Source organism: Numenius arquata, chromosome 8 (assembly GCF_964106895.1).
Source record: "Numenius arquata chromosome 8, bNumArq3.hap1.1, whole genome shotgun sequence".
NCBI lineage: Eukaryota > Metazoa > Chordata > Aves > Charadriiformes > Scolopacidae > Numenius > Numenius arquata.
This window is the reverse complement of record NC_133583.1, coordinates 53,038,203-53,060,211: the sequence shown is the minus strand read 5'-3', so window position 1 is coordinate 53,060,211 and position 22,009 is coordinate 53,038,203. Positions and strand designations below refer to the sequence as shown.

The window sequence follows — 22,009 nt, the reverse complement described above, 5'->3', positions numbered from 1 at the left end:
GTCCTTGGGTCTCCCTGGTCAGTGCCAAGCCGCAGACTGTTAACTACTCCTGCCTTTCAGAAGCAATAACTGCGGGTTTGGGGAACATATGGAACCAACTAGCCGAAAGGCTTTTATGAGGAGCTTTAACAGGGGGCACGGTTTGTGAGCAGAAATTCCAGTGGATGAGTTAATAGTTTCACTTTCCTTAGCTGTCCCTTTATAGGAACAACAACAACAAAGTCGGGCGCGTTCCTGCCGCAGCCCAGGCTGTACAATGTGCCGATGCATCCAGGATTTCGTTTGGACACTGGAGGAGTCCTTTAGTAGATCCCCTAGGACCTGTTTTTTCGGAGCTATTTCCTGATGCTGACCTCATTAGGTGAGTTTCACAGCTCACTAATTCCTAGCAACAGCGCAAGAGATTCAAGGAAAGGGGAAACCCGTCTTCTGGAAACCAATGGAACTGAACAGATTTGGGCAAACACTTTTATTGCCTTTTCATTAATCTGGAAAATCAGGGACTTGGGTTTTTCTTTCTTTTCTTCCCCCCCCCCCCCCCAGTCCCCCTCCCTAAGTCACTATTTTGACCTGAAACTGTATATTTGATTTTCTATTTGAGTAGAGAGAAGGATAACAGCAGAAGAAGAATCCCCGAAGAACCGTATACCTCAATATTTATGTTGCACTTTGTTTTGAACCAAGCAGGAGAGTGAGCATTTCTTTTTCGGAATTGCAATTTGAGCACTGACAGGATATAGTCACTCAAACGCTTCCAATAATGCTTATTTAGTGTTTGCGTTGTGGTGGCATGTGTCCAGAAGAGAGAGCAAAGGAAAACAATAGTTGCCTGCTCAAGAGCTGACATCATAGCATGAAATTTAAGTACTTGTTTTTGTGGTTTTGTTATTAATCATGGATCTATGGAGGGGTCATCCTGTAACTCCAGCTACTGGAGTCCTGTGAATGCAATGTTTGTAGTTCAGTGTTGATAAGTTTAGGACTGGAAAGTCATTTCTCCCCCATCACATACGAGTGAAATTTTTCTGAGCACCAAAGTTTAGTCTGAGAGTTTTCTCAGGGTCGCCTTTCATTCTCAAGTCTCCTGTACAGCAAACACACCAGAAGAACACAGGTCCATTTGTCTTCAGCTTAACACAAAATTGGTTTTTTCCATTGTAATTCCTGAATTTGTTGTCTATTTTATTAGCAATGTATTTTATAAGAAGGTTTGGGACCATTCAGGTGTTTTACCTGGTAATAAGGTTTCCTTGTTTCATTCTACCATGGCCTCTTAGATGTCCCAGGAAGCTGTTCTTCCATTGTGGCACCATTTGGGACCTTAGTCAGACAAGTGAAGAGGTGTATCTGGCAACCTTTGCACTTGGTTAGAAATCTGTAGTACTGTCTCCTAGACAAGGTGATAGGCACAGAGTTGAGCTGCTGTCAGAGTTTATCAGAAATTGATTTCTGACAAAGCATGTGAGCATTCAGGATAATCAGCCATAGTCAACTCCCTCACCTATGCAAAAGTATTAATAATGTAGACATGAAAGGATACAGCTAACTCTGCATCCTTGAGCTGATGCTCAGTGATGATCATGGCAAAGAATTAATGTACTGAATAGCATATTTTAGAAAAGTAAGCATCTTATTTCTTCTTTCATGCCATTCAGGAACTTATGACCAAAAGATCTTAGAAGCAGCTGAGAGAAACCAGGCATGGTGCTTTATTTCATGAGGGTTAACTTGGTTTTTATTTTGTGGGCTTTTTTTTTTTACTCTCTTCAGCTAGGGAAAAATGCACATAAGATAGATAAGGAGAAATCTCTCCTGTACTAAGGCCATGATTTCTCCTCTTTAGCTGTCACATACAGCACTAACATGTTTTCGGCCTTCAGGAGCCTTCAAATGTTCAGTCTGAAGTTTCAGATTTGTGGCACGATAAAATGTAATACCTGACTGTTTGTGAGAGTACCCTGGAACAAGTGGGATTTTTACCTAGCTTTGCTCCCAAGACCAAATACAATGAAGAGCATGATTTCTGGTGGAAAAGCTCAAGGGTTCCTAAGCCCAGTCCAGGTACACGTTTATTCACTTCCCCTCCTAGCTTGAAAAGGTGGCAATGCTTTTTTAGATCTGTTTCTGTGGATTGGGTTTACTTGCCTAAAAGCCAAATCTCGTTAAAATCTTGTATAAAATCAAACCTCCAGCCTCTCCCATGGGCTTGCAAAACAAAGCTGAAACTGTCCCAAGTGCAACTTGCACAAGTGCTGATACCAAAACTTTTATGCAGTGCCAGCCTTGAGACCTTAAGACCCAATGCATTTGTGCCTGCTCACTTTATATGAGGGGTTTGGAGGTTTTCTAATGTTTCTTATTTCTGAAGTTGAAATTTAAACGCCTTAAACATTCAAGTTGATTTGTATGTGAAGTAGACTTTTGTAACCCGTGCCTTCCATTCATGTGTGACTCCTGGCTCTGTAATACAGAGGTGTGGAGCGAGGGAAATAATGTTTGAATGTTAAGGTAATGAGTAAAGCTATGGGCTATGGTCTTCACTGGGCTCACTTGGTCTCTAATGAGGCCTGCCAGCCAGCAAAGGCTGGTCCCTGCAGTTTTGGTTGCAACTGAAGTGCCTGAGATCTCTGGCATCAAAAGAGCAAAGGTTAAAGCAAGGCAGCAGCACAGGTACTGTTGGGTGATGGCAAGAACAATTCACACGAACATAAGAAATAGCCCAGTCTTGTTCACCAAGAATTGAAACCTGGGGTTCCTTCAGACCTCCCCCCTGGTGGGGAAGCTTCAATCGAAGTCACCAGCATTGCAAGAGCTCTTCACTGTCCCAGCTCTGCTGCATCCCATCTGACCTTCCCATGGCAGAAATAACTGGTCCAGCCCCTTTTTTCTTGAGATGGCCGTAGCCTGTGTGAAAGACCTCCCAAAAAGTCTGGACCAGTGGGCACTGGTCTGTGCCCTGGCACTGTGTAGGACTGGTGGTACCCAGTCTCTTGGGCAGTAAAACAGGACCCATAGGTTTGCCCCGAGGGCTGATCTGATGTCTCCAAACACCCAAATAAAATCTGTGCGTTGAGCTGCTGCTTTGCACGGGAGAATGACACCACTCAGATAAAAAGGCTTCCTCCTGGAAAGGTGAAAACCTCTTTCTGTTGTCCATAGTTGATCAGTCACAAACAGGGGCTAGAGGCAGATGTGCAAAAACAGCTTTCAAAGTGCGCCGATGTGAGGACCATAAATTGCGTGAATAAAAATGCACTTTCCTGGAGTTAAAGTCATAACTTCCCATCACTTCCCAGAACAAATACTGTCTGCTTTATTTATTAGGTGGGACTGTGTATGGGCAGTCGCTCTAAGTGTGTTTATTTTGAAGTCATCAGTTGTTCAGTAATCTCGGGCACCCCTGGGAGATTTAACTCAGATAGGGGTTTAGGCTGGAGGTCGTGGGGTCACTGATATTAAGATAGAGAGAAGGAAAGGAAACAGCGTTGGTTTTTGTGGCATTATCTGAACAGTAAGAAAAAATAAATTCAGGTTTTAAGATGGCTTTAAGCTGACTCTGAAGGAAATGGTCTACAAATCCAGCCAACAAGCAGGCGGCTGCGAGGAGACCCCGCTTCTCTTTAAGTTTGTTTTGAGCTGCCTGACCGAAAACCATGGTGGTTGTGGCTTGATTAAGCAAGGCTTCTCTAGAAAGCTGTTCAAGTGGTTACAGTTTTCCTTTAGCATATTCAAGTGTTTGAGTTTCTAATTTTAAGTTTCTTCCTAAAATAAAATCTTTTGAGTCGCTTTTCAGGCAGTAGTTTGAACCCCGCAATGACCTCCCCTGTAGTGGTAGCAGCGTGCTGGAGGCCAGCTGGTGGCCAGCATCACCTCAAGGTCCCAAAGCTGTTCAGAGGCGGAGAATGGGGGCTTGAACACCCTGACACTAATGAAGTCTGGGGTCCAGTGCACGGGGATCCATCTGCTACTCTTGGGAACTCTAAATAACTCATTCTCTCTCATGTGTAGTCCTTAGTGTCTTATAAGAAGTGAACTTGTACAGACTTTTCTTCAGCTTGGCGCTTACATTCAAGGAATATATGCACAATTTTCTTTAAGGCGTCTAATCTTCTGCAAATGTGACTGAAATCAGGTAATACATTCCAAATTTATTTGGAGGAGACAGATAGACCGACCCAGAGCAGTGATGCACAGGATTGGTTTCCCCAGGAAGCCAGAATAACAAAAAAAACCCCACCCAGAAAAGCCAAAAAAAAAAAAAAAAAAGAAGGCATTGGGAGTAAAGTAAGGATTTGTTTATCGCTTTCTTAATATTTTATTATAAAACACACTGTCTTATCCTGAGGGTTTGTTAGTGGTTTGTATATGTGTGTGCCTGTGTGTATACATATTTTTGTATATAAAAATCCAGCAACATCCATTGTTTAAAAAATCAAAAATGAGGAGGATTTTACTAAAAGCATTTTGGGAAAACCTCTGCTCTCAGTTTTCCTGTCAACGTTTTTCTAAGCTTTTATTTTTATTAGCCAAAATGTTTAGAATCCCCAGGAAATCCTGGGATGAACCATTTCCTCTTTGAGCTGTAGCCCTTAGGGGAAAAAGAAAAAAGCTCAGATCCTTTCAAAGGTTAGAAATTTTTCAAACTGTATTTTTTGCAGATTTTTAAAATTAGAGAAAAAATAAGTTAGGAAGATGCTTAACTGCAGGCTGTGGTCCTGGGAAAGATTGATCTCTTTGTAGCAAAGCCTGAAGAAACCCTTAGATCTGGGCAAGGAAATCTTTTAGGCTTGGATCTTAATGGGGAACTGATTGCCGAATTGAGGTATAACAGGTTCAGTTGAAAGACCATCTTTATATTTTTTAAAAGTAGATTAAAAAAAAACATTTGCTTTTCCTCAACCAATTTGTGTATTTTAGTTAGCATGTAACCACTTTGTATTAAGAGGCTGTTAATGTCCTGGAGATACTATGATGATGATGATGATTATTGTCATTATTATAAAAAAATCTCAGATCATATTTGTTATATACCTGAGGTTTTGCAGGAGTAAATCCAACTGACTGTTTCCTTTCCTTCAGATGGAAATCATAATTTTAAACTAATAAGAACTTCCGTCCTGCAAATACATATGTACATTGTTAATTTTAAACTCCTCTGGGGTTCACTCCTTAAAGTGGGTTCAGTTGCTTAAAGTTAAGAAGGTAAGTAAGAATAAGTGTCACAGACTGCAGCCAGCTGCAGCTCGGCATGGGTTACCTTACCCAGATTTTGGAATGATGGTTATTCTTTGGGGTGGATAGGGCACTGCTGTTATAAATGAGAGAAGCTGAAAATGTGGTGAAACGCGAGGTGAGGGATGCAGGAGTCTTTTCATGAAAAATGACACATCAATATAATTTTTCAGAACCTGGAATTTGCAGTCACTACATATCACTGTATTTTAGGAAAAGTGCATTTGCTTATTTATATAACTTGTCACAAACTGTCTTAACTGCTGTTCTGATTTATTCCTCTACTTTTTATCAAGTTTCTTTGGAAGCTTCTTAGAAAGCTGAACAGGAAAAGCCCAGTGGTTCAGTAACTGGTTAAATTACTCCCACAGTCTATCACAAATACAAAAAGATTTATGATAACTCATGTGAAATTTAGTAGCCTTTTTGGTAATGCAAGGAAAAAAATATCATTTTTAAGGATATTTTTTTTTTTTGGTTACCTAAATTTACATAGTAAAGAGTGCTTCTGCTTTCTTGATTATTTTCAGGTTTGGGATGGGGACACTCGATTAGTCTGCTGGGATAGTGTTACAATTCAATATCTGTTCATTTTGCAAAAGGGTAGGCAAAGGGGGAAAGACTAAAGGAGGGAGGCTAATAATGGGTTTCCTGAAGTTTCTGCTACTAGCAGCATGTAGAAAGTCCCAGTATAACAACTGTGACTTCAAAAACCTTCCAACTGAGTTTGGACTTTGGATTTAAGCTAGCAGACAGGAAACAGTCAGAGGCAATAGAAGATTCCTAATTTAGGGGCTTTTTCATTCCGATGTCTCTCATGTAGCCAAATAGTCAGCACAGATAGCCTAGAAGTTCTCAGATCATGACCTCTGAGCAATATATAAATGTGTGTGAAGTCATTCTTTGTGCAGAACATCAAGGGTTTTATAATAAGGTCTTCTGCTAGTAGGGGACCTTGCATTTGACTCCCCTTCCAGTTGGGAATGCCTAAAGATCAGTCCTTGTTACTGTGGGCCAGGTGGGTCAATAGACTTCAGGTGCAGGAGAGTTTTTCAAAGTTTGGCCTTTCAGGCTTTGATTCTTAATATCTTTAACTTCACCCTTGTTTTTCTTGTGTGTGTTTCTACAGGTGCTGTTTGCCCTAAACCAAACTCTGCTCCAACACGAAAGCCTCCGAGCAGGTAGTTTGCAGGCCCCATATACCACTGAAGATCTCATCAAGCATTATAACTGTGGAGACCTGAATGCTGTCATATTCAACCATGACACTTCTCAGGTAAGATAAAGTGTTGCAGGTGGGCCAGCTAATGGAGATCAAATCAGCTGTTTTAATAGCGGTGCCCCGGTCATCACTTTGTCTCCTCTTTCCCCTCTTTCTTTTGATGCCCTGTGTTTTCTTTCCCCATGTGCCTCATTTGCCTGGTGAGAGGGTGGGGTTTCCTTGGTATTGCTTGGGCTCTGGGAAAGGGACTGCCTGGAAAACTTTCCTAGGAATATGCCTGAAAAAAAAAAAGTTAATTATGGATGTTTGTGGGGCTGTTGAATGTAGCCCACTCATTAAGGAGAGAAGGAGGGGAAATCCTGTAATATTTGAGCTTATATATGAAAAGGAAGTGGACCTTATGTAAATACTCTATAAAGTAAATAACTTCTCAAACATGTCATAATTCAATAATTTTGTATGTGTCTCAGGCAGCCCTTCCGTCTCTGTTTATCTTAGTTATCCAATGCTATTAAAAACTCTCAATGGAGCAGAAGTCTTCTTTCCAGACCAGTTTGATAGTTCGTGGCAAACTCCGAGATTCTCATTTATTACATAGGTTCCCCTTTCTCCTTTCCCGTTAATTCTGTGGAAACGTGGTCTTTAGTTGTAATCTCCTACCTCTCCTTTTTTTGATAAATGTTCCCAGGTTCCTGTCTCAGGTGCAGTGACTTACTTGGAGTGGACCTGTATAAACTTTGGCAGACACAGTATTATATGTGTTTTGCCAATGAAAGTCTATTAAATCATGATAGCAGTTTACCACTAGCAAATGCAGATCAAGGATAACTGTGTGATTTCAAGACAGAACTGAGATAGGGTAAGCTCAGTCTGTTAATTGAGGCAGAGGTCTCTGAGACATCTTATCTTGCTGGTGCTATCTTGATTTGCACAGGGCTCTTTGGGGTCGCTTGTTTCTCAGAGGAACAGCTGGGAAAGCGAGGAGGGCCCCAACCTGGCTGTAAGGTCTCCCAGCCACACTGCATGACACGGGTGTTTTCCCAGAGGTCTTGTATGTCCCTCTGAGAAGTTCCAGGTAGAAAAGTAAATGACACCCAGAAGCAGCTGGAGCTGCTCTTTCATGTCACCTATTACAGAACAAGCCTGTCCCTCGACGGTAGCAGAAAGACATCATTTTGGACAATTAGAGGTCCTTAAATTCTGGACAAATGGTCACGTCTTCTCTTTTTTCTTATCTGGTTATCATTTCCAAATATCAGAAAGAGTGGCTGATGGTAATGAATGGGATGAAAACCCTTTCCTGTGCCAGTTAATCCAGTCCTAGAAAGTGAAGCATTGCTTTAGCATGAGTAAGAAGAACATAACGGGGTGGTTAACGTGGCAGTACTGAAACAGAAGTCTGTGTAGTACCAAAGCTGCCAGAGCTGTTCATTCTGGACAGCCTTGCTCTGAAAACTAAAGGGAGAAAGCAACTTGAGCAGGAATACATCTCCAAAGATGGGATGTGTGAGTTAGAAAAGGTAGAGCGCTCATGGCTTTAGAGGATTCTGGAGAAGTCAATGGTTCTAACTATTCCTGCGATGTCAAGGCACAGCGCACGAGATAACCACATAACGGGTTTGGAGAAACAACTCTTGCAAAGTGTGGTAGTATATTTGCCATGGATGCAAAGAAAGGACTACTAGTAAGTAAAAACATGAAGACAGTCCTGGCACCTGAATGTCCTAGGTCATCTTTTGGTCTCTATCAGTGTAACTTCTCCAGCAATAAAGCCTTTGTCCCTGAGACAAGTTGTGGCCGTTCACACTGGTTGCATTGGCTTGCAGACATCTGTGATTTGTTGACACAATGTCCTATAACAGACCTGTGGGTTAGACTTGAAAGCAACAGATTGCTGCAAAAACTTCTTTATCCCTGCAAATTGTTGGATCAAATGTGAGTTTAAAAATAGTGGTAAAGAAAGAAGAAAGAAGCCAGCAACCAATCAGTGTTCAAGCACTGGTGTTAGTCATGGTCCCAGAGTGCACGCAGTTGATAGAGGTTATAACGCTTACAGGCCATGGAAAATTAAAATCCCTATACGTATACTGGTCCCTGCAGAACTCTAAATGTTGTGGAGTATTTTCCTCTCACGGTTGTTGTTTTTAATTTGGGTAAAGAGGTTTTTTGTTTAGTAGTGTTTTTATAAACCAGCTTTATACCATTTATTTTTAATTGCAGGCAGAACAAAATAGAAAATTAAAACCTAAAATAAACTCCCTATTCAGGTCAAGTGTTGCCAGTTGTGGTAATTCCAGTTTATTCTGTGTGGTTTTTGAAAAGATGATAGACTCTCTCTGCCATAGAGAGGCTTTGCCATTTGGTTACCAAATTAGATTAGCCTGGCTTAAATATTGCACATGAAGCAACCTCCATGGGATCTTTCTTTGGAGACATTAAATGTAGGCACAGAGATTTACCATGTTCTGAGAGTGTATTGCAGGTCCCATCAGGTGACAACAAATGACTGGCCTACAAGTGCAGAAAAACTATAAATATACCAAGTGAGATGTATGATCACTTAAACTTCAGGGTAGGTGCCCAGGCCAAGCCTGGGAGACACGAGTGTCACGGTGTTTTTTAGAAGGTGTGCCCATTCTTCCATGATATCCAACTGCTGACCCAGCTCTTCAGAGGTCTGGTAAGTCCTTGGAGCTGGTACCATTAATGCAATTTTGAAATATCACATGGAAAGGAGCAAAGATCAGGGATGGAGTTGTAAGACTTAAGGCTTATGTGAACTGGTGGAGGCCTGGTGGAGGCCAGGAGTTCAGCTCCATCCCGCAGAGGCATGGAGACCTGCAGAAGGCTATCACTCTGACACTTTGAGGGTTCATTTGGGGGCTGTTTTTAAGGTTACTAGTGCCTGCTTGTCCCGTGAAGGTTAGTAGTGGGACCTGCAGAGTAAAGGTGAACCTGTCCATCAGTCGCCTTAGTTCAGAGTCCATTGGTCTAGGTCACTGTTATGAACTGGGAAGTAGCTGAGAAAGTCTAACAGCTGTGAGGACAGTGGTGGTGGTTGTGGTGAGGAGTATATATCTGGGTGTAGTAACTAAATTCTTCTAGCATGAATCTCAGGAGATGGAGCATCTTCAGTAGCCATCTGCAAGATGCCTTTAGAGCAAAACTTATCTTGGAGCAGAAAGAAGGACCAGAAGTGGAAATACTGATATTGTTGACTTGAGGTGTTACGGATGAGTTTCTTGAGCCTCTTCAGCCTCCCTGAGGGAGTCTGGGAAATCTGCACCAGTCTTGTTGACTCCCATCGTGTTTGGGAGGAAGAGGGCTGAGTCCCTGGGGATGAGTTTGTGCCAGCGCGTGCACAGAAGGGACAGTGCTGGGAGGAGAAGTGCAGGGAAAGTTATTTCTTAGATGGAAGGCACTGAACTTGGGCACTGAGTCAGAGTACAGCTTCTTTGGCACCTGGGGACAGGGACAGGACTGCCTCAGGGAGATGCTGCCCACCTTGGGGCTGGGAAGTCTGGCTTAGCCAGGGCAAGGTGCTTGAAATGGAGGGGTGTGAGCAGGCCCCCAGATCCCTGCTGTTTTCCTGTCCCAGAGCCATCGGCACTGATGACAGTAGAGGACTAAACAAATCCTTCTCAGTCTCAGGGAGTTGGTTGTTTTGGTTTTTTTATTTTAATTAAGAACAGTGAAAGGGAGAAACACCTCTGCTTTCCTGTGGTTATATTACATTCTTCATTCCTTTCTCTTTTTTCTTAAATTTTGTTTCCAAGCACCATTTTTCCAAACATATAAATCCTTGTTTAAACTTAATAAAATTTTAAGGGGCTGAGTTTATTCAGTTAGACTATGACCCAAAAGTGGAGTAGGAAACATCTCTCCTGCTTCTACAGCCTTCTGCGAACACTTGATTCTCTTGTGACTCCTGCAATCAAGACGTTCGCATTGGAGTTTCTGGGCAGAGAGTCAAAATGATACTGAAGAGAAAGTATTCTAAGTTAAAGATAGGATAGGCATATTTTCTGCTTTTTCTTCAGACTTTTCCCCCTCAAAGAAGCCTTCTTTTGAAAAAAACTTCTTTACAAGTAAAGAGGCATCAGATTAGATCAGCAACTTTAACTTCTGTATTCTGTCTGACACTCTCACAAGGGAGTTGAGGTCAGTATGTCCAGATACCTTAAAATGCAAAAAAGTCTGTTAGTGCAAAATCAGAAAATTATCTACCCCCAGAGAATACTTTTTTCTTACCTGAGACACTTAAGAAATTGCCTAATGACGTGAAGCTTTGGTGAGGAAAAAGTAGGGTGCAGAACAATTTATCTTACATTTTATTCCCTAAATCTGATGCAAAAGTCTTTATTTAAACATTTTGAGCTGTTACATGTAGAGTTTTGGGTTCAGGGATATCTTGCACCACTTACTTCCTGTGGTTGGTTTTGAGATGTTCAGTTTTTTAAGGAAAAGTTTGTAAAGCAGATTCATCTTTGCCAGTCTGGAATTGGCTGGTTCTGTGTTTCCTTGTATTCTATGTACACTTTAGTAAGAGGGAAATTGAAAAGCTGCAGCTGAGATTTTTCTCCTTCAACCATTCACAAAAACTATACCTGTGGTCTCCAGTTACTGTTTCTCCTGTCCTCGGCCATTCTCCTGACCTGAAGAGAGGCTCCTGTCGAGGAGAAGATGGTTTCTCCTCTCTTGTTGCTGATCTGGTGTATCCGAGGCATGCAGTTACACTGCTTACTTTATAGACAGTTTTCTTGAGGCCAGGTCCTACTGGTTGCATGCTTGATTTTTGCCTGTCCCATTTAGGGTTAGCAATACAATTCAAGACTCATACCTGCCACTTATAAAGCATCTTTCGTCTAGAGAGCCTTTATGTTTTGCTTGTGTTTTAGACTATTGAAAGCCCATTGAAATAATGGAGACTATTTCCATTATTTCCACTCCACTCCTGTAGGAGTCCCAGTGGCCGATGCCATCATCCAGATATCGAAAGGGAAAAAAGGAAGTTAGGCCAGTGAATAACCCAGTTCACAGGCTTTATGCACACCCGAGTATAACAAACTTCTTGTTGCCAGGAGAGGTGAGGTCTTGGCTTCATCCTACATGGAAGAGCAAGCTACGCAATGTAGTTGCTGGCAGCCACCACAGCCTGCAGACATGTGTCAACCTCTTTTGGGGCTCACTGTACAGCCTCCTTCAAGCTGTGTCCATCAGAAACAACTGAGCTTTTTGTACAACTTATTAGAATGATGTCACGTGTATCTTGAGTTGCCCCTGCAGTTTGAAATCCCATGGATTCATGCTGAAACACAGTGTTTGGGCAGTGGGTGTTGCCTTCTGAAAATCATATGCTGGTCCTGATAATGCATTAGACATCCGTCTGCTAGCACCATGTCAGTAGTCAGCCTCCTTAAACTAAGGAAAAGGTTTAGTGCATCACTTCACAATGCACTCGCTGTTTATAAATCACCAGGTTGTGTTATGTGCTCCTTTAAAAATGTTATCATCCTGCATTTAAACCTGTTGTTTAAGATTTAAGGGTCCTGATAATTCTAATTACATCATTAACTTGCCCCGTTTTCATTCTGGATAAAATACAACTGTGTTTCTGGCTCACTTCTCAAATCAATGAAAACTATCTGTGGAATGCCCCAGCTTCAATAACTGCAGAAACACACAGCTGAGACCATTAGATAGAGTGTTGAATGACAAGCAGACCTAATTTGTCCAAGGAATGGAGTTTTTATCTAGGGCAAAGGAAGATAAATCCATAAACTGAAGGCACAGCTATTGTAACACAACGCTTTGGAAGCATCTTATCGTTGTCAGCTGTAACAAAGTGCAGGCGAACTGGCACAGCCTCTCGTTCTTCCAGGGAAAATGATTATGGGCTTTCCAGCGAAGCAAGTGCAAGCTTGTCCTGGGCGCCAAGGGTGCTGGTCCCACGAGTCTCTCATTCTGGGTCCAGGCAAAGGGTCAGTAACGCTTCCAGGAGTGTCTGTTAAAATGACATTGATGGCAGTCCCCGCTCTGCCCGGGTGTTTGGCGACACGTGTGCTCTTTGCTGTGATAGTGAACAGAGGATATCTCCCACCTTCTCTTCTTTGGGCTGTAGCACAGGATGCTGCTGGTGAGGTGTTGCCTTCTCGTAGTTCAGAATTGCTCCTGATCTGCCCCTGTGGGATCGTACTTTCTTTCCACTTGCACCTGAGTTACAGCTTTGTGCCTTGGTATATTGTGAGCATTTGGAAGTAAAAAAAAAACAGAAGTGCAGCCAAAATTTTCAGAGTCTAATTTTTATATTATGTCAGAACAGGATTCCAGATTGGAGCAATATTATATTTTGGCTTATGTGTTTCAGAAAATTGGTTACAGATCCAGGTTGTGAGAGTTAAGTCTACTTGTTGATGACAGTGCTGGGGAAAACATTGCAGAGATTATTTTTTTTTATTAATAGTCTGGAACATGCCCAGATAATTTTCATGCTACAGGTTTTGAAAATAGGTTCTTGCTTGAAAATTTTCATTACATGTTTGCATTTAGAGTTGCCTTACCTTGGAAGATCCTTCCTTCCTCTTTCCAGTTTCCATGGAGAAAGCAATGGGAGAGGAGAGAAAGTCAGAGAGAAATTGGAATGAGACATTTAAAGGCAAAGATTTTTCTTTCAAAGACTGCTGCGTTATTAGAAAAGGAACTTGTTCAGTTACAGAGAAGAGCTGATTTACATTTAAAATGTTTAAGGATTGTTGACTACCTGTATTTATTAGTAAGGGAATAAACTATAAAAGAGTATGAAGGAGTGATTGGTAAAAACATTTGGAGTTCAAGGTAGTAGCATGCTGCTTTCTGTGCATTGCTGTATGTTTGCTGTAAAGCATTTACTATCCCTTCTTTTTAAAGAGCTGGTTTATGAAGTGTTTCTTGGAAAGACTTGTTCAAGAGAAATGAAAAAGACTTGTTAGTTTTTTAAACAATATTTTGTGGGTTGAATGTACAAAGTGCTTTTTCTCCCTTTGTGGTTTATCCAGAAAATGTATTTGTCACATCATTATGACAGGGAGGGGAAGAAGCAGGACAAGGGGGCAATTTGGTGGTCCAGGCTGACTTGGCAGGATTAGCATTAGACATTATCTGAAGAGCCTGTGTTCTTGGGTACTGCTTGACACGATATTTATTGGTCTGACACTCCTGTTATGCATTCCCGAATAGCGAACACCGTAAATCAGGTTCTCCAGTGTAAACTGGTTGTGGTCTCTGATGGTGACTTCAGACCTGGATCTTGCCTTCTCTTCTCTGGGAGAGATGATTGCCATTAAACCCTAAGTCAAGGCTTATACAGTTCCACCAGCTTAGATACAAAGAAATCAGTTTCAAGGATAACTTAATTTGTCTCTACTACACTGACTTCATCTGAATTATTCCGTATTTTTCTCCTGACAGGTCCCCATTCCATTTTGAAATGCTTTCTTGGAGATGTCCTGCATCTCTACATCTTATGCTAGACCTCTCAAACAACTCCAACTTCATAAAACCCTAAAAATAGTTCAAAAGTCATCATCCAATTTGTTCCAGATGCCAGCATGACTAGAAAGCTTATACTGGTTGGACTGGGAGTAGCTTGGAGTTTTGCTAGGACCAAACAGGAGGGCAAGGACTTCTCTGCACTCCAAGTCTGCCTTGTGGTGCTGGACCTGGAGGTCTCATGTCCAGCCCAGCTGCTGTTGTGTTATTAACCAGCTTTTTGCTCCTTGCTAAGTTATGTGATGTTTTGCAAACCGTATCTTTCGGATCACACTCTCCTTGGGTTAAAATCATGTTGCAAACTTTGCATAAACATTCAGGCTTTCCCTGGCATCGTACTAAACAGGGATGGGAGGAAAGTCACTGAAGAGCCCCAAACGATATATATTGAAAACAACTAAACCTGAGTTTGTACCCGCTACTGACCAGCTGTTCTCCCACTGTGTAACAGAAGACAAAATGAAAAATGCCTTTGGAAAAAGAATTGCAATGCTTTAATAAACCAACCCCAAAACCAAACCTTCTGGCCCCAGGTTTTTCACTTTATTACCCTGCTTTGCCCTTTGATCGGTATCTTTACTTGGGTGTCATGGCAATATAATAGGTGATGGTTTTAGTGTCAGAACAGAAAAAAAAATAATATTCTTTGTCAAAGGAAACAAAGCATTTGGAAGGGAAATAGAAAAACTTGAACTTTTCCATATGTTTGCAGGCTCGTGAAAGCTGGCCTCAAAAATATCCTGATGTTAAAGGGGTTTTAAATGGGGTGGCAGTACCATTAAGTAGTTAAGATTTACCCTCCCCACTGAAACCCAAACCTTGATTTGCATACACTGCAGGCTTGTCATCCTTATTCAATTAATGAACAGGTCCCTGTAATCTGGTCCTAAATATACACTGCATAGTTGGGCAAAGCTTGCAGAAAGGGGGCCGGGATCATTGTTCTGACTGTGTTTTGTTAAGATTTCTTTAATCAAAACATTCATTCAGATAGAGAGGCCGGCTGCATATTTTGGCATCGCTACCAAGGGGAGCAGGGATGGAGTTGGGGTGGGGAGGGGTTGGGGTTGCTGGTACTTTCTTCTTCTTTTTTTTTTTTTTTTTCCTAAGTGCTTGGAAAGCAACTATTTAACTGGTGTGGAAAAACAAATAGAAAACATACATGGAGGTCATGACTTCTCAGGGATTTGTTGAAAGTCTTTTTTAACAGGGATAAACATATCACCCCCCTCCCCAAGCTGTTTGTGAGATGCACAGCCCATCCCTGTGGCCTTTCTGCTTTTACTTTTTTCCCCTTACTTCTTTTTTTTAAACATGTTTTTCAACCCAAAAGTGTGGGAGGAGAAGGTAAAACCAGGCAGGGCACATGGCTGTTGTTTGGCCAGGTGCTGCCTGGGAGAACAGCAATGGCAAGGGTGGGTTTAGGGCTCCCAGGAAGGGTCTCCACGCAGGTGTGGTGGGGCTGAAGCTGCAGGGACATGTCTGGGCTTCTGTGCCGCCTGCAGAGCTGTTTTTTAAAAGTATCATGCACTACCCATGGAGACTTCACTAGCTTTCAGCCTGCTTTCCCCTTCCACATCTTCTCCTATTAGTAATTTTCCTCTATTACAAATGTAGATGCTCCAGTGGCCCACAGACCTGAGCTAGCCAATTTGAAACTCGAAGACCTCTGTTTTCATACTCAAGTTTCTGCGCCGTACTGAGAGGTACCCAGGCTAGCTTTAAATCGGGTAGTCCAATTACAGAAAGCTTGTTAGGGTGAACTGCAATGTATCTGCAACCCGTATGGACACCAAGCAGTGATGTGGGTGTGCAGGGATTATATTAGCTCACAGCCAGAAGTGGCTCCCCAAAGCTGGTCCCAAGAAACGTGCTTGCTCTTACACTGCCATTCTTCCCTCACTTCCCTTCAAGCAAAAAGCATTTTTGCTTTTTTTTTTTTTTCCCCTGCCTCCAGCCTCATCCGGATATTTTCTGTGGGTTTCTGATGCCCTACAATATTGGGTTTGTGAGAAGAGACTCTTCTCTTCCTCCTCATTTCTCTTTCCAGGGAGAAGGGATCAGGCAGGCTCCTGGGGACGCTCGCCTTGTATCTCTTTCCTCTGAGGCAGTAGACGGAGGAAATGATGCATTGGAAAAGAGCAGCTGGGCTCGCTGCCATGGGGGTGTGAGACACCCCAACCTCAGCCACTGCCCTGGCAGCCTGAAACCCCCACAGTGGGATGGGAACGGGGTCCTTATCCATGCAACGCAGCCTGGCAAAAAAAGTCTTCAGATCAGAGAGGATTAGACATGTCTAAGCGGAGCAGAAATGCTGAAAACAGCAGCAACGCATCCCTGTTGCAGTGAATTGGAGCCAGAAAACAGTTCAGGGTTCAGAAGCCCCTCTCCGTTAGGCCACTGGTTCTCCACTGAGGGAGAGCTGGATGCCTTGCATTTTTTCAGGGCTGTTCCCTGCTTTCAAAGGTTTGGGACACTACAAACTCCTGCTAAGCCAAGGGACACGATGGAAGATTCATTCCTGCTGTGAAAATGCTGAGCTGGTCCAAACCCCAACAGCACTTTCTGAAGGGCTCAGTGGCACAGGGACGGCTGTGGCCAGGCGGCGTGGCTGGTGGGTGAGTGTGGGTGGGAGAAGTACGACTGGGGTTTTGATGTGCACTCAAAACTTGCAATCCTCCGGCTGCAGTGAGGGTTGTCCCTGGGGAAGTTCTCTGCTTTCTGCAAAGGGGTGGTAACAAAAGTGGGTGAGCAAAGACTGGGAGAATGTTTAAGCTTCTTGGGACTTCATATCATTCTCAGTCTGTATCTGAGTTTGGTGTCAGGGTATGCTTCTAATAAACCGTTTTAGCAGACCAAAATCTACCAAATTGACATACCTCTCCTGACTGCAACCTCCAAAATGTGCTGGATTTACCTCTAATAGTTTCTCAAGTCCTGTCTTGGGTTTGACCAGGGAAAGGGAAAGGAGTGACGGAACTGACTTACCCTGAAGATCAAAGACTCCTTTTTACAGTCCACTCAGGCTTTTAATATATTACTTTAACTTCTGGTGCTTAAAGGGAAGCAATAATGGGTTAATCACAGCATTCTTGAACTGGAACACCATTTTGAAGAGCTCCTTCCTGGCTTCCCTTTTCCACAACAAGCTGGAAGCTCATCTTCTTGGCAGCTGCCAGCTTTGGGCTAAATCAGATTAACCAGACACCTCCTCCTTGGCCAGTGAAGGTCTCCATCAGGATGGAAACAGGAGTGCTGGAGGAAAACCAGTCAAGTCGGCAGCAGCATTCATCTCTGCAGCAGCCACGTCCTCCTCGTGGAGATGCTTGCTTTTGCAGCCCATTCACTTTGCATTATTTGAATCCTTCATATCAGAGGCTGCAGTAAGTGGATATTGCTCTCCCAGATGCCAGAAGGGTCCATAAATCATAGGGAAACAGGTGTCTTCCAAGACCAGAGCAGTATATTTTGCAGCACTGCAGTAAAAACCACAATGCCCTGTCAAGGCTGGTTAACGGGAGGGTATCCTCCCTTCATAAACGAATGATAACTCGAGCTCAGATGTCAGCCTCTGACCCAAGCAGGGCTGGTGTGAATTTAGGGCCGTTCAGTTTGTCGAAAAAGCTGTTGGGTTCTGGGATGCTGCTTTGGCTCCCTGGCAGCCCCCGTAAGCCACGCTGTCAGCTCTTGAGATCCTTATCTTGCATAGTGCTGTTGACCGTATAAAAGTTCCTGACCTGCGTGGTACAGGGAAAATCCTTCAAAGTGTGATCCCTTACTTGTCTTCTGGCCTCTGCCCACGTAAAGCTCATAAACTAGAAGACTAATAAAGAGAACCCATTCTTTTTGTGTTTAAAAAATAATAAATTAATGCAGTCAGCATGATCTGGGAACAACTCCCTGCCAACAACTGGAGATAAGGATTACGAGCATAGAGGCTGAGCCCTCCTGTCAGAGAAAGATGGATGGGGTTTGTATTGAGGTGCTGGACTGGAACTCAGGAAGATGATGGCCAACTCCCCGCCTTGCCATAGACGTGACCCTGGGTGTGCCTCCTCCTATTTTCTCTATTTAGCCTGAGAACGCTCTGGGGAGAGAAAGAGAAATAAGGCATTTTTATTGTTAAGAGATTCCCCTGCAAGGATTAGTGATGATTCTGTACTTGTGATGCTCTGGAGTTTGAACATTGCACAGGAGGTGAGGCTGGAAAGGAGACAGTGAGACAGAGGACTTTCAGAAGCCAAAAGGGTTGACCAAGACATAGAAAGATAATGGCAGGAAGGTTTCCCATGGCAAGGGTTGGCTTCCCATTTCCCTATCTCAGCTTCCTCTTCTCCATCTGCGGGTAGACTTATAGTTGAAGACCATCTCTGCCTGCATTCAGGCAAGAAAGGGGACACAGCCCTTTATTCTAATTTTGGTAGTATTGGTTTTTCATTGACATAATCTTACAATTTGAATGCACATTCCAGAAATAGGTTAGCATGACTGGAACAGAACGAGGCTAAAAAAGGTTATCAGAGGATTGGGAAATGTAGTGTATAGGAGTAGGAACGATAACAGTATTCCTCCACATCTGATTGTGATTTGATACTAGACAGCATCTAAAGTAGTTCCACTGTAGTAAATAGATCCAAAGGAGGAAAAAAAAAATGTTAACCAAAGTTGATGGTGCTTATATGTGTCCAAAAAAATTATTTGCAGATAGATATTCACAACTCTGGCATCAGGCCTCTGCCCAGAAAATTTGTCCAAATATTAAAAAATAGTAAATAAGAAAATGTACTTAAATATAGTCCAGTGTTTATGAATTTTCAGCTGAACTTTGGCAGTAAGCCCTACATGTGATAAAAGACTCTGCACCAATATATTTTTCTTTTCTCTCTTTTTTTTTTTTTTTTTCATTTCTTTCTCTTGGTTTCTATAGACAAAGCAGACAGCATAGCATAGATCTTGAGATATGACTGATGCATTTTTCTAAGCTAAAGAATGTTGTTAGCTCTTGTGCTAATGATTGCAGCAGAATCCCAACCTCCTTCCACAAAGTATTTGTGGGAAGAGAGCTTTCCACTGAGCATCATCTTGGACTTTGAATCTTCCTTTGGGTCCTTCAACAGCTAGATTCAGCCAGTGCCTTGTGTGTAACATCTGTTCTCAAGTTGGAAAGCCTTGCTGTCCCCATTTTACAGATGGACTTTTGAGAGACAGGAGGAATAAAGCCAAATGCTTCAAAGATACTTAGTGGAGGTTAAGTGCTGAGTTTCCTTTGAAGGTCTAAACCCAAATGACAAGCTTGTGATCATGCAAGAGATTTGTGTCACCCATGGGAACAGAACCATTTTTTCAGGGTAGTGTCATAACCACTCCACAATCCTTCCTCTTTCTTCTTCCTAAAGCTCCCACTGACTTCAAAGGTGAAGAGTTATGGCCTGCATCCCACAGCGCTGTGAGCTCGGCCGTGTGTGCAGAGCCTTACCCACACATATATTCCATCAGGGATACTGACTCAAGTAAAATTACACAGGCAATGTGGAGGGGAAGAAATTTCTGCAAGACTGGGACTTAACCTCTTTTTTGTTCTCATATTCGTTTCCTTTAACCTCAAAAACTTAACTAAGAAATGCAGAGTGTGCCTAATGACTGAGTTTGGGGTCCATCCATACTGTCCATAGGAAAGCCATAACCCAAAGTAAATAGGATTAGAAAAAAGAAAGAATTTTAGCTGATTCAGTCAAACAAAATATTCTTTCTTTTGAACACCTCTGAATGAAATACATTATTGAGTTTGCATGGGAAATATGTGGAGAGTGTGTGTGTGTGTCTATATATGAGTTGGTTGGATTCTCAGAAAACTGCTTGGCTCACAGAGACTGGACAGAAATAATCTATTTTTCTCATCATGTCCACTACAAAGCGAGCACGCCCCAGGTGATGGGTAGCACTGTGTTTTTCTGCTGACCAACTGCTACTCTCCTAGATGTACAGCAAATCCAGAAGTTAGGATTTTTCAACAGTCACATCATCCACCCCACTATACTTTTAAATACTAGTAGCAGTATTCAGCTATTATCAGGAGGTCAGACCCTCATGCATTGGCACAGAAAATGTCTCATCCATTCACTCTCAGTTCAAAACAGCAAATACCTATCATTAAAATGTTGAAATTATTTTTGATACTGAATGGAAACAAATATTTGATAAAGTGGAAGAGGGAAGGTGCATCACTCATGCATTCTTTAGCCTGTCCTTTTAAAACAACAGATTTAATTTTTTCCAAAAAAAAACCCAAACTTAAATCCTGGCTGCAGTTAACAGCTTCATAATTGTGTGCGACTGTTTCTTGACTTCCTGATCCCTGTCTGGTGGTTAGGAATCCAAAGGGTTTCTTAAATCAACAGGAGCAGCTGCCTCCTCGAAGCCAGGCATGGTGTATGTCACCAACTGTGGAAAGGATCTGCGATAGAGGGAGGAGTGGAGGTGATTAATGGGGCCAGTGTCATAGCTCAGAGTGTGGTTGCACTACTGTGTACGGGCATACTTACTTCAATCATTTATCTTCCATCCTCTGCCACACACATGCAGAAACATACACACCTGTTTTATTTTTGCCAGTGGTGGAGCAGTCATTAGAAGTACAGGAATGCACAGGCTGCAGCAGGACCTGTAGCTGATGATGAGCCTCTAGGGGTGATGCTTTCCTTTGTCTTGTTCTTTGGACAAGCATGAGAAATGCTGAGAAAACCCAGTCCTTGGTTTTAAATTTATCTCTCTGCCATTGGCAAACTCTTTCCCACAGAAGAGAAAGAAAGGAGGGAAAAAAAAAAGGCAAGTAAATAGCTGCATTTTGTTGACTGTATTTTAGGGTAGGTAAGGAGGGGGAACAATCTGGGTTGAATGTGGACGTAGGGTGGCAAGTGATAGAGCTGCACCAGCTGAAGGATCTTCTTGGCAAAGATCGTCTTGATCAATATTTGAACACAACTTCTGTCCTTGGGCCACTTCGACCTCCAGCGTCAGAGCTTTCCCCTGACTGGAGTGGGATGCACAAAGCCATTCGATCCCCCAGCATTGCTGCTTCTACTTTGGGTAAAAGCAGGTTGTCCTCGCAGGCAATGCCATACCTTGCTTTCCCCAAAGCATCACAGGTTATTCAAGACCAGGTCCCATCAGTTCCCAGTCTCCATTTCCCCTCAGCCAAAAGCAGGGAAGAGGAGACTTCTCTTATGTGGGTGCTGAGCCTTCAGATGTTCCCAAAAAATGTCACCTTCTATTTCAGTCTCCCAACGCTCCTGGCTCAGCTGCATCAACCCATTAAACACAGAGCCTTGGTACAAAGGAGATACAAAGGCTTTGATATCTGCGTGGACTGACTGATTTACAGCTTTGTGTTGCAGAAGTCACTGCAAGTGTAAAATGGCTACTCATTCCTCAGTCTTTATTCCTACGGTAAAAAAATCTCCCTGCCTTTCACCAGGAATTGAAGCCATGACATCCTTTGCTGCCGTAGCCAGCAGCATTTTACCCCTCCGACGCCAGCAGGCTGCTCCTGTGTCCCTTTGAGACCAATGCACGTTCTTGCCAGACGTGGGGGCAGCTTCCTTGTGTATTAACAGGAAACTGGCGTCTCCGATAGGTCTGGCTTAATGGGACTTATTATTTGTTGAGCGCTGGCAAAGGGCTAAACTGAGAACAAGGTGAAAAGTACTTTCATGCTCTGAGGAGTTCGCAAGATGCACTGGTGAAGCCAAGCCATGCTGGAAAGCCCGGAAGAAGGAATGACTCAGGGTAATGCAATTGAACCCTTAAGGAGGGACGTACTGTGAGAAGTACAGTGATTTGTCAAAGCAGACTGGGAAGTCGAAATGTATGCAAAATCAAAGGTCCACCTGGTCCATGTGGACCAACAGGCTAGGGCAGGTTGCTGTTGGCAGCAGATTAACTCCAGCCACATGGGATTCCCCAGCTCAGGAGATGCGGTGCCCATTTCTGTCTCACCCAGATGGGTACAACCTTTGGTGGGAATCCAGA

General features: G+C 42.9%; 1 protein-coding gene across 1 annotated transcript in view; it reads left to right on the top strand.

Moving 5' to 3' along the window:
• TRABD2B (TraB domain containing 2B) overlaps positions 1 to 22,009 on the top strand; it is a 296,015-nt gene that overhangs the window by 155,540 nt on the left and 118,466 nt on the right. The window contains exon 3 of the mRNA XM_074152243.1: positions 6,362 to 6,508. Within this exon, the coding sequence (XP_074008344.1) occupies positions 6,362 to 6,508 (147 nt within the window). The remainder of the gene's footprint in view (positions 1 to 6,361; positions 6,509 to 22,009) is intronic.